We start from the raw sequence: 21,343 nt of genomic DNA on the forward strand, positions 1-21,343 counted from the left end.
GCTAGTTAGTTCTGCTGGGATATAGATTTCTCCTATTGAGATACTCTGTATCTGCCCTTTTACAGGGCATGAAAGCTCAGCATATTTTCATGATAGCTTAAGTCATTGGTTTATATATGTATGGCCTGAAGTGTTCCCTCAATAATTTCTGGAAGGTTAAATTTAGAGAGAAAATTTCTCTGCAAAAATATACTGAACCTAAGTTTTGTTAGCAAGTGAGGCATCAGTGACATTTTGCATGTACTGTAGTTTAGTTTTTCTCATCCCATCTTGTCCTGTGCTGTTCTGTAGTTCTGCTGCCCTCACTGATCCCTCTGGATCCTCATGTGATACTGCAGGCAGGCACACACTCACTCTACCTGTGTTCAGACTTCAGTAGGGCAAGAAAACTCTTATTCAGAAGTAAGGTGTTGCAGTGATGTAATCTTGAGCTGGAGCTACTATTTCAGACATTTCAGGATGGCTTGCAAGTTCGGGCTTTGTACTGCATTAATGTAGTTATATAATGGCTGTAAGTCTCTTCTAGTGTGAAGCCTAAACACTAGTTTTATTGAAAAGGACTTGAAAGGACTGTGGAAGAACTTTTCTTTGGTTATGTATGTGTAACACGTATATGTTTGTGACACTAACCCTGGATGACTTGAAATACCTTTTTTGTCATGAAGTTAGGCATTTTTCTTTTTGAAACAGACCTGTACATGTAAAGTTTGTAATTGAAAGTGGCTAATGGGAAAAATGTCTTTCCTTTTGAAGTGTTCTAAGAGCTCAGATAGCTGTTTTGTGAGATGATCCTTTTTGCTGGCTCTTCTGTTGAACTGTGTCTTCCTTTATGTCCCAGATGACAATGGCAGTGATTCTTAATATTCCAGGAGTTTTCAGTGAGAAGCCAGGGACCAGTTGTGTGCTAGTCACTGTACAAGCAGTATGGGTACACGTGGAGGAAGACAAATGAAGTAACATTGCACTCTTCCTCACTAAAATTAACAAAATAGAGAACAAATATCTTCCCTTTGTAGTGTTAATGAATAATACAATTTGGAGGTACCTTATTATCATTATAGATAATTTGCCATCCTTATTTAGGAGATAAATATGGCTTTCATATGGATTCTGTAAGAAACAAGTAAATCATTTAAATTCCTTTATAAGAGGGATTTATTAGATATCAGGGAAAATATTTCATCCAGTAAATAAGCCATCAGGGTGTTTTTAAAATTTCCTTTCTTATGATGATAATTTTGAAACATCTTTTAGCCTTAGTATGAATTCATGTGCATATCATATTTATAATTCCATTTTGAGTAATTAATTATAGACAAATACAAGCATTGTTACTATTTTGGGAAAAAGTAGTATGGCAGAATGGGAAAAACCTTAGTCAAGACATGTTTTGGATAATCTATTTTAAATTAAAATATATTTATGAAGGAATAGTTATTTTTTAGCCAAAAATATTAAAGTTCTCTAAGAAATATAAATTCTGGACTCCATCCCTTACCATTTCACCCTCTTGTAACACATATTTGTGGCAGGTTTTTTTAAAAAGTCTCACTTGAAAAACTCGCTACAGTGATAAATCTGTATGTTCTACTAGAAGACTAAAAATATCTATTTGGTTTTAGTTTGATGTTCTTTTCAATTCTTGAGAGGATTTCTTTCCTCCCAGGAATGTATCTGAAGAGCAAAATAGCCTTTTCTTGTCTTGTAGCTTGTCTAATAAGCAATGATCCTTTAATGATTGTCACAGAAGTTTCAAAAAACCCATTCTAAACCGTTGTTTAGTAGTTTACTAGCACTGCTGCTGCAATACCTGCAGCCAAACCCCATCCAATATATAATTAATATTATATTCCATGAGTCATAAGGACTGATAGTTTTTCCTGTTTATAAAATACCTACAAAATTCTTAGTAATTCAGATGTATTTTTCATTTGGAGAAGCTGCTTACCTTAATAAAATGCAATTGGATTAGTTATACAAATTACACATTTAGTTTTTGAACTATTTTATGTTATAGACCTTACATTCATACATTTTGCATATTATCTTATGAAAAAAATTGAGTAGTGATATTCTTATGAAGAAATTGTTACATTGTTTTAGAGTGACATCCGGACTCAGTTGAAGGACCTGAGCTCTATATCTATACAGTTTTATGTTTGCAAATACACAAAATACAAAAAATGAAAAAAAATACAAAAGACATAAAATGAAAAAAAACCCAACCATATTTGGCTATTTGTAAGACCATAACAATAATAAAGATGGTACTAATTTACTTTACCTGGGAAAAAAAAGAAGAATCTACTGAAGTTTTAAATTTAGAGTGAGAAAATTTAATTTGCATCTGTACAGGAGGAAACTTGTAAAGAATAAAGGCACTGCAAGCTTCTTGTTACAAATCTCAAGTTGTAAATTAATCCACAATGTAAGTGGATTACAAAAAACTTACTGTTCCATCTTCCACAGTAAATTATATGAGAAATTATTGGAGCAAAGATACATTATCCTGAGTGAGCTAAGCATGTGAAAGACAGCACCCACACCTTATAATCAACACCTGGCTTGTAGAGACACCTCGATAATGGCAAAACCAGTTTTATTTAGGACGAGATTCTTCTCAACCAAATTTAGCCAACTACAACTTAAGTACAAAGTCAAAGCTTTGTCTTGTCTAATGTGAAGAATCACCTCTAGAGCGCAATTCAGGCAAATCTAGGAGATGCATTTAAAATAGGTGGGATGAATCATTACTTAGAAGTCTGACCCTCCCTGATTATAGAGGTCATGGGCAACTAGCATATGTTAGAGGTCTAACTTGAACATTTTAAAATTTTACAGGAGGAATCCAGACCAAAGTGTGGGGCAAATGGGCCAAAGGATGGGTCAATTGCCCACTGGATGTGCTAGGTCATGAAGGGGGCATGAAGTTGATGCCTTACTCTTAGCGTAAAGCTGCTCAGAGTGAATCCTACAGAGGGAGTAAAGTTAAATACTTATAACAATACTGATCTTATCAAAAGCGAAACATAGCAGTAGGTTGTTGCATTGTTTCCAAATAGGGAATAACTAAGAGTTTTAAGTGCCAGTATGTATTATCTGGTGTTAAAAAAAAAATCTGTACCTGTCTTTACATACATTTTTAAAGAAAAGCAGTCTTACGGATAAATTTACCATCTAAAATTTGCTAGAATGGTATTAGTCTAAATATTGAAAAAGAGCACGGTTGAATGATAAATGAATTGTCCTATTAGCGCCCAAGTGTGTAGATCCAGAGTAGAACATCTTTCTTGTATAGGAGTACAGGAGTTTGAGGGTTATGTACAGGATATGGCTACCAAGTACAGAATAAGGCAACTGAGGCTAGTGCCTGAAGGTCAGTCTCTCTGTTTGTAAGATGAGGATCTGCTTTGCAGGAATAGATTAGGTTACCAATGAGTGCAACAGACTATTAACTGAAATACTACCAGCTGCAAACATTAAAAAATAATGGTAATAGCATTAAAAAATAGGCATATTTTTAAGCAAAGTTATTCTGAGTTTCTAGGACTGTTGTCATTTTCTCCCCTGTACCTATTAGGGCTAAAAGAAAGTTTTTATTTTTAATACACATTGAGATTCTAACATTATACCAAAAAATTGATATTATCGAGGTATTAAGGTCAGAATTGCTTACCTTAATAATTTTACCTTAATAAAATCAGGGAATATAATAACCTCTTCGACACACATGCAAATCTGCATCAGTGACACACAAAAACCTCTTCAAAATAAGATTATGAGGGCAGCAAAACTAGCCTCAAGAAATTAGAATATGCCAGGGTTGCCTACGTAAATTTAACAGGGCCTTTTGGACATATACATTCTTAATACTGTTACTGATGGCAGTTTGAACTCCCTTGTCCCATTCACATGCAGCGTGGGGAGTGCTGGTATATATGTGGCTGCTGCATGTGCACACCAGAGTGTGGCACACATCATCACTTGCATACCACACCGCCCATGCTGGCACTGATACCAACTGCGGAAGGGCGACTTGTATTTCTCAGGCTGGCCCCCTAATTTGAATTTAGCACAGCAATCACTGTGTGAACAGCTAGTAATCTGGCATTGGTAGTGCTGTCCCTGCTGGACATCTTCCAGGCTGCTGTGATCAGGAGAGCACACACTCACCCTCCCCGTGGTGGGAATAGGCTGCAGCTCTGACATTTGCCTTGGGTACTTTGGCACAATTCCCAGGCACAAGCTGTTTCTTTGTTGTTTATCACAGAAATGTCACCTTTCAAACCAGCTATCAGAGGCATGCAGGTCAGAGCTGACTCCCCAGTAGCTTAAACACTACCTCTCCCCAAATTTCATCCTTGGGGGATGCTGCCTATGTCTAAACTGTTAAACTGCTAAATAAAAGAAGGCTAGGGATTAAGCCAGGCAACAGTCTGGCTCACATTCATATTGTTTAGAGCTAGTTTCCTCTATAGGAGATTAGTCTTGTTTGTAGAAAGCTGGTTGGAGTGGTCCAAAGCAGAGTCAGGGACAGAGCTAACAGTTAAGCAGTGTTGATTATAAGGGATACTTAAGCTTGCTCCATTGCACCCTCTTACTTAGTGAGACAGATTTAGCCTCTGGCTTTGAGGTTTAACAGTTTCATGATGTCAAAAAAAAGGGTAAGAGAATCATTGAACTGCTGACTGTACCTCTCCAAGAGTAACTCCTGCACTAGCAAGGATTTCTTCCCATCAATAAATTGGAAGTATCCCAAATAAATAAAAATTGTTTAGAGAGCTTAGATGCCTACCTCATGTTTCTTAGCATGTTATATACATCCTGTGTCGTTTTCAAAATTTATGTGTGAAATTGCCGTTCTGTAAGTATATTCTCCCTTAACACACATTTGGTTGGCTTGTTTGCTTGGACTGAATCTTTACCCTCTGTCTAGTTAGTTCATCCAAACACAGCATTTCTTTCAGATCATAGAAGGGACTCTGTGCTTCTTGCTGAAGTCTGAGAGAACACACCTTCTTACTATGTGATCTAATTTGGTCATCGTTACCAAAACACATTAGTCATTTGACTCAACTATGAACTGTAGTTTCATTTTCTTTTCTTTAAGTGCATGTTGACCTTGAAATAGAAAAAAAATCCACATCCATCATTAGAATATGCTTCAGTGTAGATGGGATATCTGAATTCATTGTAGGAAATTATATTTAATCTCATTCAAGTTTGGCTATTGCCATAGCAGTTCCTTTGAATGCAGTTTCTGGACTTCTGCAAACACATTCCACAAGTGTTTTCAATGAGAGGAGCCTAAAGAAGGGAGTGCTTGTTCAGTATTTCAAAAAGAATTGAGTATAGTCACTCAGGGAATACATATTTTCCCTGTCAAGCAGTTGGAATCTTTCATTTATGGTCAGAAAATCCTCTAGAGAGTGTTTTATCCAGATATATCTCACCCTCTTTTCTTTAGTCTTTTTGTTCATCTTCCGCATGTGTGATTGTACTCAGGTAGAAGAGCAGCATTTCCCTTCAGATCAAATTACACCCATTTTCCTCAAGCAGAGAGACTGCTTTGGGTTTCCTGCCTGTGATATCTTTCTTTCACTCTCAATATATTCAGAAGGTTTCTATAAATGATTCAAATGCTAATTGTGGGTACAGAACACTAAGGCAAGAAAAGCTAGATTCACACAATATCAAATGATAAGAAAATAGATTTACAAGTTTGAGCTTCATCTACAGACTAGGAACAACCTCAATTTACAAAATTACTATAAAATTCCCAGTGTTTACATGTATGTTTTTTAAAGCTGAGATGTGCACAGACTACACTATATACTTATTGGTTATTGCAGGATCTCAGTGATCAATACAAATTTCATTTTCCTTGAAATACCAGCTATAGTGACTTTCTCTCTTATACGAGAGGCATATATGAAAAAGAAGTCTAGTAAGACTGTTCAGGCACAAACTTTGAGAAGTGCCATATTTATGATCCTCTCTGTAGTATTAATATATAACTTGTAGGAACATAACTTATAAGCATCTTTAATCACAAGATCACATGTTTTTCCCTGATTTATGTTTTCTCTGTCTACTTTCCTGATGGATTGAAAAATAGAAGTGTAGGTTATCAGTCTTGAAGTAAAGACTGCTGAAGTCTTTACTTTGGCTGTAGAAAAACTTTTAAGTAACCTTTGTCACTTGCTTAGATAGCTGAAAACAGTGTTAGGTTGTCCTTCTTTCCTTGAACTATTCCAGAGGTTTAAAAGGCATATGCTTAGGCCGTATAGGTTAAACATGCTGACTGCAGAAAGGTAGTGGTGACACTTGGGGAACCTAGGTTCCATTCTGAGCTCTGTGTATGAACAGGCACAGTCTTTACGGTTCATTCCTCCCACACATAACCTTATTTGTCCCATTGCCTCCAGCCTGTTCCATTCTTGTCTTTATTCTGTTGCCTTATTGTCCCATTCATTTGCCTGGCTTCATGTCATTTCCTTATGTGTTTTACCCCAATCCTAATTTCCTTGCACAGCCAGCTTCTGCCCCTCCTCCTCTCCCTGGTTCTCAGCCAAGCTTTCTCTTTTCTCTACTTTGGCTTCATGCCAACCTTCCTGCCCTTCTGTTATACTTACCCCCTTTTCCCACTTGCTGACAGTCCCAATCTCCCTTGTTCAATCTCAGTGTTTTTTCCTCACCATGTCACTTTCTTCTTTCATTTTCTTTTTCTGCTTAGTCTGTTTCTACCTACATCCTGGCTCCTTGCCACATCTCTCCTCTTCCCTTTCACTTCATTTATTTCATGCTGTTAGTTCCGAAGTCCAGCATTTTATCCATGCTCTGTTCTATTTTTTCCCCTCCACTCTTTCTACCCTGCTGCTAGTCTCATTCCCGCAACCTACTTTTTCTAATCTGTTCCACTTTGCTGACCACAGGTGGCTATGGTCCCCTTTTTTCTGCACTCAGATAGAAAAAATACCTTCCTCATCTATATTGTATTAAGAAGGGAGATCTGTAATGAGTTTCAGACATCATTTCCTGTGTCTAGAGCAGTACTGTGAATCAGATTTGCAATCACAGATAAAACGCTATTTAGCCTCTGAACGATACTGCTCTTATTTAGGGGTTTACATATGAGACTTTGGCTTTAAGGGAGACTCAGTCTTCTAAGGCATGCTATTATGTAATGGTGAACAAATACATGATCTTTAAAACTCAGTTCACAGTAACTCTAATAGTTTAATAATTACCTTGCTCCCTAATGTTGGGAGTCTCTGTCTTGGGATTTGTTTTGTTTGTTTCACTCCCGAGTAGCTTAAGGTCCCTAACCTACACTTTTCTTCTTAATGTCCTTGATGCTTAGTGAAGTGCCTATTATGACCCCATTCCATTAGTTAAATAGTCTCCAGTGTTATTCTAAGGAGTTTTATTACTCCATGACTTATCTGATCTTATTTATTCCATCGGCTGAATATATGGCTAGCATGAAGTTACAGCACTTCTATCACGGAAGCTTAGTAATGATAATAATAGTAATAATAAAAATTGAAACTACTTCCCTGATTTATATTTTTTTATTGCAAATCTTTTAAACATCCCAGTGGATGTTTAAACAGAGCCACTGATACTGGTTAGACTAACATTTAGGCCTACAGTGGACCGTACTAGCAAAGGTGGGCTCTTTGATTTATCCATTATAATCAAAAAACTGTCTTTTAAGCATCTGGTGGCTGATTTTTTCAAAGGTTTGAAACTTGGCTAAGCTTTGACAATTTTCCAAACAGACAACAAAAGGAATATTCTCAGCCCATGGAATTCATCTTCTGCCTAATGCGAAGTCTTCAAATCATACAAACATTGGAGCTCACAAGGGTCGAGCAATATATTTTCCCACACCCTGCTCCCAGAAGCGCTTCATTTTTGGTTGATATGTTTTTCTGCCTAATTAAAAAAAAAAAAAAAAATCGTAAGCACTCACAGGCAGCAGTCCTAGCAAACTGCCTAACAAAAATCACACAGTGAGGTAAACATGCACTTTTCCAACCCAGTGAAGTAAATTTTGGCCTTATGAGCAATTGAAAACTGGTTCTTATGAGTGCAGATGTAGGCCATCTTACTCAGTGGTGAAGACGGCAGATTATAATGGTGTAACCAGTGGTATTTCATGTGTTTAGTGAATAAACACCTTAGATATTAAAATAATACTTGGGGATTTCACTGTGTTTCACACAATAGTGTGAGATTGATGGTCCAAAATAATACTGATTTTGATCTAAGGTTGTTGATACACTAGTTTCCTATTATATGGCTTTGTCTCACTGTGGATGAGAGCATGCTGGGGACCATATCCAGAGAAAATGGAGTGGGAACATGAGAAGTGACAGGAGGTGGAAGGGAATTGCAGGAAGAGGGTGGGGAGGCCTTAGTCAAAGGGAACTGAGGAATGGATGTCAAGAAGGAAAAGAAAAATAACATTGTCCCAAAAAAGGGATAAGAGCACCAGTAAAAGAGTGGAAGAAAACAAGTTGGGGAGGTACATGTAGCAAGCTGGGAGTCTCAGATACTGGGAACAGAGAAAAAGGGCCTGAGGAATAAGAAATGATGGGGGCGGGGGTGAACAAAAGATTGATGGTGAACCAGGTCACTAAGGATGGTAGGAAATGTCCAATGTTGAAACAGAAAAAGAGGAGTGGAGGAGTGGAGATAAATGTTGGTTTTGATGGGGAAGAACAGTGAAAGACTGAAGGAATTTACCATTGGGGGTGCATGCAAATTGAATGATGCATATTCATTGCTGTGCAAAATAGCACATCAGGACATTTGCATGAAACCTCCAGCTTTCTGAATTCACAACTTAAGCAGGTATCTCTCCAATGGTAAAGAAAAGGGAATAAATGAGCTGAGGTAGTGGCACTGGGGCTTGGATAATAAGAGTTCAAAGCTCAGCCAGAGCCAGCAGTTTATACTTTGCAGGTGCTGGCACAGATCTAGCATCTTGTGCATAGCTTCAGAGGAAAATATCTGACCAGACAGGAGAGGAAGACACTTTTCAGGAGCACTGATTCTGCTCCCCAGCTAATTCATTAGCAGTAAAACTAACATGATTTGAGAGCAGTTTGGAGCTGCCTTTGCAGCCTCAAGTGCGTAGGGAGATTCTTGAGGAATCTCTATCACTCCTTCATGCCCCAAATTTCCTACCCTGTCACTGCAGTCACTTATCTGTGGCAACAGGCCTCACAGTCTGTCAGCTGGCCAACGCTGGTGCTCCTAAGCCTGTGGTTTATGAAACTGAGCATTGGGCTTTTTTAGCTAACATTTAATGTGTGGTAAAACTTAGCCTCCTTTTTGGCACGGGGAAATTGTATTTGAAGGCTTTATAATGTGCCAGTTGCAGTAAATTTATTTATGCTGCCTTTTGTCCCCTTACAGCTTTTTATTTTCAGTGTTGCACTCCATGTTTCCTTAGATTTAAAGAACTGTTCAGTGCTCCCCTGCCCAGTCAGTGTTTTCTCTGTTCATCTGTACATGTTTTTCTAGCTACTTAGATCATAAGTGTTGCTCCCATTAATGTGAGTTGCACTTCATTTCCTTGTAATATTTCCTTTGAGGACTAAAGCTCAAGTTCACAGTAGGCAGGCTGCATTTTTTCCCACTTGCTATTTTGGAAAAAAAAACATAGCTCTTTTGGTGTAACTGTGGTGGTCTGCCTGCACATCTGATCAAGCGTTCTGTCTTGTTTGTCAAGCTCAGAGTTTCTACATGCACAAAACCCCTTTTTATTTGATCTTGCCTGTGTGAAGCTGTAATTAGTATAATCTTTCTTTATATATTTTCATTAAGAATTTCCCATGTCCATAAATATTCAAACCGTTAAAAATTTAATAACAGATTGATTTTGATGGAGAAAAAATGGTATTTTCTGGAAAAATCATAGGTGACCTTTGCCACATTACACAGAATTACAGGATGTTTGAGGTTGGAAAGGACCTCTGGAGATCATCTAGTCCAGCCCTTCTGGTCAAGCAGGGCCACCTAGAGCAAGCTGTCCACGACCAGGTCCAGATGGGTTTTGAATGTCTCCAAAGATGGAGACTCCACACCTCTCTGGGCAACCTATGCCAGTGCTAGGTCACCATCACAGTGAAACAGTGTTCCCTGATGTTCAGATGGAACCTCCTGTGTTTCAGTTTGTGCCCGTTGTCTCTTGTCCTGTCACTGGGCACCACTGAAAAGAGCCTGGCTCTGTCCTCTTTGCATCCTCCCTTCAGGTATTTACCCACATGGACGAGATCCCCCTGAGCCTTCTCTTCTCCAGGTTGAAGAATTCCAGCTCTCTCAGCCTTTCCTCATATGTGAGGTGCTCCAGTCTCTTAATCATCTTAGTGGCCTTTTGCTGGACTCTCTCCATGTATCTCTTGTAGTGAGGAGCGCAGAACTGGACACAGTACTCCAGTTGTGGCCTCACCAGTGCTGAGTAGAGGGGAAGGATCACCTCCCTCGACCTGCTGGCAACACTCCTCCTAATGCAGCTCAGGATACCATTAACCTTCTTTGCAGCTTTGGCTCATGTTCATGTCTGGCTCATGTTCAACTTGGTGTCTACCAGAACCCCCAGGTCCTCTTCTGCAAAGCTCCTTTCCAGCCAGGCGGCCCCCAGCATGTACTGGTGCCTGGGGTTGTTCCTCCCCATGTGCAGGAATTTGCACTTCCCCTCGTTGAACTTCATGAGGTTCCTGTCAGCCTGTTTCTACAGCCTGTCAAGGTCCCTCTGAATGGCAGCACGAGCCTCTGGCATATCAGCCACTCCTCCCAGTTTGGTGTCATCTGCAAACTTGCTGAGGGTGCACTCTACCACATCGTCCAGATCATGAATGAAGATGTTGAACAGGATTGGACCCAGTACTGATCCCTGGGGTACACAGCTAGTTACTGGCCTCCACCTAGGCTTCTTGCCACTGATCACCACCCTCTGAGCCTGACCATTGAGCCATTTTTCAATCCACCTGAATACTGGAATGGTAGCGCATTACCTGTTTCACTGCTTGGCATCAGAACATCAGAACAAGCTGTGAATGGAGGTTTACAATGTAGCTTTGCACATATTTTGAAGACTTCCTTACTAGTATAAGGTGCAGCCTAGAAAAAGCACAGAAATAGGTACCTGAAAATGTATTAGTGATGGCCGAAGTCACAGACTGATGTGAGGTGGGAACTGGAGTCTGAATGCTGAATGAGTGGGAATAGGTAAAGCATGGAGGGTCTATGAAGGCCTTCAAAAATGAAGGCAAGCAACTTCTGGTTTGGTGAGAAAAGAGGGAGGTGGGGGGAATCTAAAAGGTAGGACTTTCAAATTAAAGGGATGAGACAGGAAAATATTCCTTGCAGCAGCATTCTCAACAGACAAAGGGCAAGATATCCAGCAAGAGATGTCAGAAAGAGGGAGAAAAATTATAATTTGGACAGAACACCAAGAATAGAGAGAGAGCCATGCTTTATTTGTACAGAAAAGGTAACTAAGTTTGTGTTTCATGAAGGAGGGTACTCGGAGATAAGTTGTGAAAAGAGAAAAGTAAGGTCTAAGGGGTTTCCTGGTGTCCTGTCAAAAGGCACTGAATAAATAATTAAGGGCATAAGAGGAGAAGCAAGACAAGTGATATTTTGTAAGCAGATGTTTTAAATAATTGCCATTACTAGTAGTTTTCTGCATAGTGAGTCATCACATTGTCTATTTTTTTCATTTATATGAATTGGCAAAGACAACACTGGAAAATAGGAATCTATATATATAGTCATTCTTAGGGTCTACAATATTTTATTAGATATTGCAGTTTCTCTTAATATAGTCGTATGTACTTTATTTGTAACTCTGCAATTGAAATACCTTTGGATAGTGGTAATTTGATGTAATTATTCTACAAATATTTCTCTTGTTAGGCACAGTTCTGAAGATATGGCAATTGGATTTTAAAATACTCCTTCTAAGACATAAGTGAATGAGGTTAAAACTAGCACAGACAGTTTTGTGTATCCAAAAGCAGGTAATTGAAATTGCCAGTGACCTGAATACCTTTGTCTTGGTGGTGTGCATCAAGGATTCCCAGCTGGAGATATTTCATTGGCAGCGGGAAGCATTGATATTGGAGCATGGGATTTCTTGTGGCATAAATCCAAACGTTTGGTAACTCAAAAAGCTGTGTTTTGTTACTAAACTTGAAATTGCATTTAAAACCCCCCTCCTTTGATACAACCACTACCACTTTTCAGAATGGCTGTTAACGAGATTATGCAACTGCTGCTGATTTAGTCAGCTCAATGACTAAGCATGTTCCATTTTTTCATAATGAAAAAACACAGAGATGTATGTGTTGAGAGTTCTCAGTTGAAAGCAGGGCTAATTGGATTTGGAAATAAACCTTTTACAGCTTCCTCCCTGCTTCCACAGTTTGCTGAATTTTCTGCTGTTACTGCCAGAATGGAAAGCCAGCATTAGAAAGCTGAGGAGAGCAATATCTTTTTATTTTTATAGAAATTTGCAACAATATTTTCCTGTTTTTCTATGATTAGAAGCTTGGGGTTTTTTTTGCATTTAACTGATTCCTCCTTATTGTGGTCTTTTGTAGTAAGTTGCCTCCTGTGTATTGAATCCATACTGAATTTTATTATTTTTATTGCAATGATTTCTTTCCCGTTTAGCATGTATTTATTTATTTATTTATTTATGGCTTGTTTTTATGCCACATTACTCTCCTTTATCTGCTTTCCAATTCAGGTCTTATTTATCTGTAGCTCTCTTCTTCTGCTCTGAAGAATCCTTTCTTTTCTGCACAGTTTATTTTCCCCTGTGGTCATCCTGGCCTCCCCTGTTGGTTACATTTATATTATAAATTCTATTTGCTTTAGCATCTATCCAAAAGTGCAAACAGTTCTCTCATTTAGCTGAGCTCTATATTCACATTCTAAATGTATTTTTTGCTCCTTGTGCAGTTTCTTACTCCTTTCTGACCAAACAGTTTATCAAGGCAGACATTACTACAGCCTTTGACAGAGAAATATCCCTAGAGACTTCGGTGCAGCAATAGAAGAGCTCGCTAAAAACAGTTGCTTGCAGCATTCTTGCAGGAATTGAAAAATATGTTTTGGACTTTTTCATTATATGATACTCTACCCTACTCTACTGTACTATAATTGCTACCATTACTAATACGTTAAATGGATTTGGTAAACATAAGATAAATGTGCCAATTTCTACTACTGACAGAGAACAGATTTACTTCCATGATGGCTGTGAGTCAGACCCCTTTGGCAGTGGTGGTACACAGTTGTTGAATTAGGCATAAAGAAATATTTGTGATCTAAGTCATGACAGGTGATGATGGAGGGTTAGTTTTTTTCACTACTGATGCGGATTTGTTTACATGTGTAAGGATGGAGGGAGGCTTTGGGGGTGGAGTTATGCTGAGGGTACAGTGAAATCGTACACGAACTGTATTCTGCCTCGTGATTTATAGAAATGTGTGTAGTGGCTGCAGAAGGTGGGATTTTGGAGGTGTTGCCTATGGTTTACCATATGATTTCAGCTAGTGCAGGAAGGAATGAATAAACTGAATGACAGGCATACTGCTCCTGTCCTACTTCTGCCATTTCAAACACCTCTGTTTTTGCCCATTTTAGACCAACCTTGTGAAGCTGCTTTTGATGCACTGGGCAAATCCCAACCTTCTTAACTGCAATAATGAAAAGCCTTCAGGTAGGTGAAAATCCATGTATACTATGTATGTACTAGTTACTGTGACACTGTTTTCTTTCCTTCTTGCTTTCTTAGTTATACACAGAGGCACACGTATATATTTGTATATATATAGTTTATATAGTGTGTAGAGTTATATACACATATGCATGTGTGTATATATGTTTTTTCATATATTGCTGAGACCTGCTAGTCATGATCATGCAGGATGTTATATCAAATGATAGCATGTTCTTCCACTTGTTGCATTCCCTGTTTATTTTTAGTTATGTTTCTTCCTTGTAAGTTCTTCAGTGCCTTGGTGGTAGCTGCATTTACACTTCCTTGGTGACTTCTTACTGAGTTCCTTTCTCTATCACAACTGATGATAGTGCATAGCCTCATCAACTGGAATCTCTATAGCTGTTGACTGAATACAAATTCACCATCCAGTTTTGAGATGTAACACCTGTTGTTTCCCACAGAAGGCGGCGCTTTCTTAGACCAGATAGCAACAGGGAGCTGAAGCACTGGCTCTAAAGATAACAGAATTATGGACTATATTAGGTTGGAAGGGACTTCAGATCAACTGGTCTAACCCAGTGATCAAAGCAGAGCTAATGTCAGTAGTGCTAGATGGCAGTGTTGAAAAGAAGAAACATATGGTTGTTCAACCTTCTATGCCTAGGACAGAATGAAGAAGGAACCCAGTAATGTAGAAAATAGAATCCTTCTATCAGATTATGAGGAGAAACTTCCTCTGCATAATAAAGCAAGATATGTTATGCTTCAAATAATATTCCACCTACAAATACATTCACAGGGAACTTCATGACACTTAACCTCAGAAAAGTTGCCTATGATTAGATACATACCAGTTTGTATTTGTATAAAAGGCTGTGGACCAAACTGAGATCATCTAACAATACAGCTAGCTAACCACATTTAGTATGTATTTAACACAGTTGAATTAACTGTATTTCTGGTCTGCAAACACAACTGATTTCAGCATTTCTGTGTATGCAAGACATATAAATCTAGTTTGTAGAAATGTAAAAGATTTGAAAAGGATTTAAATACATGTTTTCATTGAAATACAGAGTTGAAAACAGTTGTATTGTTTTTCCTGAAGTCCTATGAATTATTGAATAATACTTCGGATCGCTACACAGTGAGAATGGTTTTGAGGTTTTGCAAATGACAATTTAATTCTATACAGAATTTCCTTTGCCTTTGTTTTCACAGTAATTTCAAGTATTATTTTATGATCAATATCTGAGCAATTCTTTTCATTTTATCTAGCTGGATGCTTAATCTTAATCTGATCTAGAGATTTGAATTTAAAGGAGCTTTTCTGCACTGTTTTCTTTGTCTGATATCTTGGTGTTCCAATGTCTTAGATGTTGCAGCTTCTGAGTTTATTGAGGAAATGCTTCTGAAGGCTGAAATAGTTTGGGAGGAAAAAATGAAAGATCCTTTAGCTGTTTCTACTTTATCTCAAGAAGAACCATACGAAGAGATCATCCATGATCTGCCCGCAATTTCCAATAGACTGTAAGTGTTTCTGTTGTTAAAGAGTGATGCACTGAGGCCAGATTATAATTTGAACTGTATTTGTCAGTCTGTGTCCTTGGAGATATTCAAAACCCATCTGGACACGGTCCTGGGCAACCAGCTCTACGTGTCCCTGCTTGAGCAGGGGCGTTGGACCAGATGCCCTCTAGAGGTCCCTTCCAACTTCAACCATTCTGTGATTCTGTGATTCTGTGTGATTTGATGGGTCAAGTAACTCCTTCATTTTGGAAATCTGCTGAAGCATCTTTTGTGTTTGTACCTCTCATCTCTTTTTGTCAACTTTAATTCTATAAATATAGACTATGAGTAATAAAATATGTTGTTATAATTGCCAGAAAAATTATCTGGGGTTGCCTTAGCTGAATTATTAGGAGTTAATACTGTAGACCCAAACATCCTTTTTTTAAGGTAGATGGGAATAGTGTAGTAAAACTACCATTGTCTATGAGAGAAGCAGGGATAAGTCCTGAAAATAAAAATAATATGTGCAATCACAGAGAAAATGATACAAATCCAGGCAGTTACAAATTTGTAGTTAGATTTGTACTGCTTAAAATTCAAGTGGAATTCAGTATGCTAGGTTATCAAGCAGACCTTATTTCCTTTAGGCAAGCATTGGGTTAATCCACCTGAATTCCTGTTATTGTGAAGCACTAATTGTATTAAAATATTTTTTCCTAGTTCTTCTACCAAGATACTGAGTACTTTTGTCTATCTGTTTTAGGAGGGGTGGACTAGGAAGGTAACTGTGCTGGGTTGACCCTAGCTGGCACTCACTGAGCTGCCTTGCTCACTCGCAAACTCTGCTCCCCACCACCGCCGGCAGGATGGGGAAGAAAATGGGAAGAACAGGGCAAAACAGACCCAGCTTGGGAATTTAGTTTAATTTATTGCCAATTGATATAAGTATTTGACTACCAATTTGGATATCGGGAAACAAAACCAAAAAAGGAAGCAAACATTTATATATTTAGGGTAAACACCTTTCCTCCCCCTTTCTGAAGCTCAACTTCACTCCAAGCACCTCTTCTCTTCTCCCTTGTTATTGCTGCAAGGTACACTTAATTCCTTCAGTGAGGTATGGGTGGCACACGGCAGGGTTGCAGTTATTTCTCTCTGCCACTCCTTCCTTCTTGCTCTTTTCCTGTGCTTCAGCATGGGTCCCCCCACAAGCTGCAGTACCTTCAGGGGTGTACCTGCTCCAGCATAACTCCTCCAAGGATCACAGTCCCTTCAAGGGAATAACAGCTCTGGTGTGGCCCTATCCACGAGCTGCAGTCCTTCCTGGGGCGTACCTGCTCCAATGTGGCTCCTCCATGTGCCACACAGGAAAAGAGCAAGAAGGAAGCAGCAGCAAAGAGAAATAACTAAAGTCCCTTCAGGGGTGGCGGTGCCTGCTCTGCCACGAAGCACCTCCTACTCCTCTGACTTTGGTGGTTCCTCTTTTGTTTCTCAGTCTTTTTTGTTCCGTCTGCCTCTCTCCCTGTGGCATTTTCTGCCCTTTCTTAAATATGTTTTCACAGAGGCGCCACCAGTTTGGCCAATGGGCTCAGCTATGTCCTATGGTGGGTCCATTGCGGAGCTGGCTGAAACTGGCTGTGTCCAGCATGGGGCAGCATGTGACCTCTTCCCACAGAGACCCCTCTGCAGCTCTTCTGCTACCAAAACCTTGCAACTTATGCCCAGCACAGGAATTTGCAGGAAATGCACTTTGCTCATTGCATTATATAAATTTTAACAGCATCTCATTATAAGGATATACAAATGTGTTTGTGATGTACCATTAATTAATGCATTGCCACCTTATCTGAGTGTTTCTTACTGTTTTGCAAAAGTGTTATCATTTGTGAATAAAATGGTGGAACCTGACCCATGAAAAATAAGTAGCAGTAGAGGCCAACGAGTAGGAATCTGGTTTCATATTGGAGACCACATTGTCATATAATCAACATTTGTCTTTCCTTTCTATTACCAGTATGAGTTTCTTTGAAGGCTGACCAATTAAATTAGCTAAAGGACAGAATTTTACTAATGTCATGAGGTTTTTTGAAGGTTGACTAATGCAGCAAACCTAAGGTCTACGCTGGAAAGTTTTACCAGATTTAATTCTAATAGTACAATCAGAAGAAATTCTGTTATTCCACTGGCAAAAATACCTGCACCAGAATACATTAACTGACATAGCTTATAGTTCAGGAAATTAAATTGGCTGGATCTGTTTAAAGGTGACTTTAGGCTCATGATATGGCTACGATGATCACCACTGCACTCCTAGTTTAGTACATGTACTTGTAGAACTTTTCTTGGTGAAATAGTGCCTGAACACAGATAGTGCAGTCATCTAGGTAGTCATAAATACTAAAAAATTAGGAACTTTTTCTGAAACTAATGCTAACTTAATCACATTATATATTTTCTGATACATATTTAAGTAAATATTAATTTTAGTAATGGATGTGTTTCAAAATCAGCAGAAGAATATTAAATAAAATATACATAGATGTGTTCGAGACAACAAAGCAGAAAAGATACTACATTTTTCTTCTTACAGAGCATTTCCGTTTAACCATTTATGTAGCAGCTTGCATTTCAATTATTCTAGTGGTTTCAAACACTCTTCTAGTGTTCAATCCATTCTGAAGTTTGTCATGTAACTTTAAAAAGTTTGTTAGACTGAAGTTTCAGAGATTATGCAGTTTACAGATGTTAACTGGTTTAGAAATTGTTTGAAGGATCTCAGAATTGCCTGTGGAAGGATTACAGTAGTGGAAGTTCTCTCCAACAAAAGCTATAAGTTCAAAGAGCCCATGAAAATGTCATTGCAGAATCTGCTTTGATATAATTCTTTTTATAACATCTTTCGACCAAGTTAGATGCTGCAGTAGTGATTCAAATATTGATGATAAAACTGCCAATTATTTGATTGTTAGCTCACAGTTTTTTGTATTATTTCTTTTTTCTTAAAAAACAAGGACCTGCTAGAGGATAGCAACTTATAAAACACCATCTCAGTTTATCTAAAAAAACCTACACAAAACTTCAAATTAATTCTATATATGATGGCTTGTACACCTAAAAATTAAAGTGACTATTCCTCCATATAACATGCAAGATTTTTTCCCGGTTAGATATGCCGGTAGCAACAGTCCTACCTTGTTCAAATAAGATTACCCTAGATAACTCTCCTTCCTGTCTATTATGCAACATTATTTTGGCTTAAGTTTCCCTTTGTGGTTAATTATCTATTAATTATCCATTAATTTTCATAAAAGAAGACAGTTCATGCTAATCCACTCGCCCACATTAACATAAAATCTTCCCTTGTGCTGTCCTATGGTTCAGTTTTCAGTGGCATTGCTTGAATTCATCTTGTGACTAATAGAAATACATATGATGGTTAATAGAAATATTGCTCTAAAAAGCCACTGTTTTCTGGAAACATTTTATTTCAGTTTGTTTAATTTTTCACAGTGTCTTCTTGACCCTGAGTCATAATGGACTGTTGGAGTAATTTTAATATGGTTTTTCTTTCTTGTAATCATTCACATTTTTGTTGTAATATGAATTATGTCAGCATTTCCATCATGTAAAGTCCTATTGATATCTCACAAATGCACATAGTTTATAGGCTATTCTCCTGTACATCAATACATGGAACACCCCTGCTAACTCATGTTATTATTATCCTCTTAAGTTCAAAATGCATCTGTGGAAACAGTAGGCACCTTTTTTCCCCACACTTTGCTGTCATTTACAACCTACTTCTCTTTTGTGACACCTGAAAGGTTTATTTGGTTGTGAGGAGTTTACAGCTGAATTTTAAGAAGTGTTTCTAATGTGTGTTGTATAGTTAACACAAAAGCGTAAGATTAAATAGGTAAGGTTCAACTTCACAGCAAAAAAATTCTGCATCTTCACAATTTAAAAGAAACATCACATGAATAATAAAAAGCTATAAGTGGCAGTGCTTCGGTTTTTAATATTTGAATTCATTTGACTTATGCTTTCCTTTAAATCTTTCTTCTCTTTGTCTGTGATTAAGTCTCAAAAATAATTCCGACCAAAAGAATTTGAGCAGTTTTGGACAATAGCAAAAGACTACTCAAAAAGAAAACTTTATATTTAAGTATGTTTTGTTCAATTCTGAGTCTGGTAAAATGTGAATTAGTATTAGTAATTTCTGCTTGTGGGTGTCACAGCTATTTCATTTTTTCTACAGTCTAATCACTGCTATATCTTATTCTATGACATCTAATTGCCAAGTTCACGAAAATAGTTGGATAATGGCTTTTCTGTTCTGCAGTCCAAATCAAGAAAAAAGCAAAAAGAGTTGGCTCTTGGATCTTTTGTCCATGTGACATTTGGTAAACAAATTTATGACAAAATTACATTAGGTCAATCAAAGCAGTAAATAGAAATTTTTATTTTCACTAATGTTCCTCTAGACTTTTGTCGTGGTTTAACCCCAGCCGGCAGCTAAGCACCACGCAGCCGCTCGCTCACTGCCCCCCACCCCTGGGATGGGGGAGAGAATCAGGAAAAAAAAAATAACCTCGTGAGTTGAGATAAAGACAGTTTAATAGGACAGAAAGGAATGAAAAACAATGATAATGATAATAATAATAATATGACAATAGTAATACTAAAAGAATTAAACTATACAAAGCAAGTGGTGCACAATGCAATTGCTCACCACTCATTGACCGATGCCCAGTTAGTTCCCGAGCCGCAATGCGCCCCTCCCAGCCAGCTCCCCCAGTTATATACTGGGCATGATGTCATATGGTATGGAATAGCTCTTGGCCAGTTTGGGTCAGCTGTCCTGTCTGTGTCCCCTCCCAGCTTCTTGTGCCCCTCCAGCCTTCTTGCTGGCTGGGCCTGAGAAGCTGAAAAATCCTTGACTTAGTATAAACACTACTTAGCAACAACTGAAAACATCAGTGTGTTATCAACATTATTTTCCTACTAAATCCAAAACACAGCACTATACCAGCTAGTAGGAAGAAAATTAACTCTGTCCTAGCTGAAACCAGGACAACATTTTACATTAAAAAGTCTGAAGCAAAACATTATTAGAAAGGAAATTGTGTATATTTCATTACAAAATGTTGAAACTAATTCTTTCAGTGTTTGCAGACTGAGGATTTCATCAAAAGAAAGGTTTTGTTCATGTATCTTTTATTCAATGGGAAACTACTTTGACTTGTTTGCCAATGAATTCTGCTTAGAAGGTGCTTTGCCTCTGCTTAGGACTGTACCTTTCTAAAACTATGTCAGTGTTTCAGTTCTGTTTCCAACAGCAGTTGTTATCATGAATTGAAATCAGTGTTAGCTATGGGTCCTCCTTCGTTTCATTTGAGTTAACTGTGTGTATAATCCTTGCTTTATTATAATCAGTGATCAAACTCAAGTAACTTCGAGTAAAAACGAGATTTTTTTTAACTAAGTTTGACATCTGGGCTTTATCCCATAGTGGAATGCACTATTCCTGCATTCCCACATTGAGTCCACATTTCCTTTCAAAGAAATTATGCGCATATTTTGGCAAGGAGCTGCTTTACACTCCATGAGATTGTCTTATTTGCACTGTCAGAGTCCAGATGGTTATTTTTTAAGATGTTTGTTTTCTCAACTCCTGGGGCTGATTCCTCACTAATTCCTCTGGATGTACAACACTGCCAAAATCATCCAAGATTTTGGCATTGTTGTTTTTCAGAAGTGTGATATGGTCTGAAGTGCCAGTAGGGAAAACATCTCCATGCATTTAAGAATAGGTTTAATTTACATGTGAATGAAGACTATTGTGTATCATTGCAGTAATTTCAGGAGTCTGCTGTTTGCTTGGGGTTTTTTTTAGCATATCACGAATTCAGAGCAGCTTTTGGTCATAAAATATATCTTGGATATTGCCTGATTAAAAGTAAGCTAAAAAGTGGGGGAATTTAATTTTATTAACTGCAATGGCAATATCTGTATTGAATTATTTTAAAACATATTATTTTTCAAAACACTACTATGTAGGTTAATTGTGTATTTTAAATT

General features: G+C 38.0%; 1 protein-coding gene across 1 annotated transcript in view; it reads left to right on the forward strand.

Moving 5' to 3' along the window:
* Window positions 1-21,343, forward strand: part of MYO16 (myosin XVI) — a 297,557-nt gene that overhangs the window by 82,363 nt on the left and 193,851 nt on the right. Inside the window, exons 7-8 of the mRNA XM_050904272.1 lie at window positions 13,672-13,747; window positions 15,127-15,280. Coding sequence (XP_050760229.1) covers window positions 13,672-13,747; window positions 15,127-15,280 — 230 coding nt within the window. The remainder of the gene's footprint in view (window positions 1-13,671; window positions 13,748-15,126; window positions 15,281-21,343) is intronic.

Source organism: Gymnogyps californianus, chromosome 1 (genome assembly GCF_018139145.2).
Source record: "Gymnogyps californianus isolate 813 chromosome 1, ASM1813914v2, whole genome shotgun sequence".
In the NCBI taxonomy this organism is placed as follows: Eukaryota; Metazoa; Chordata; class Aves; order Accipitriformes; family Cathartidae; genus Gymnogyps; species Gymnogyps californianus.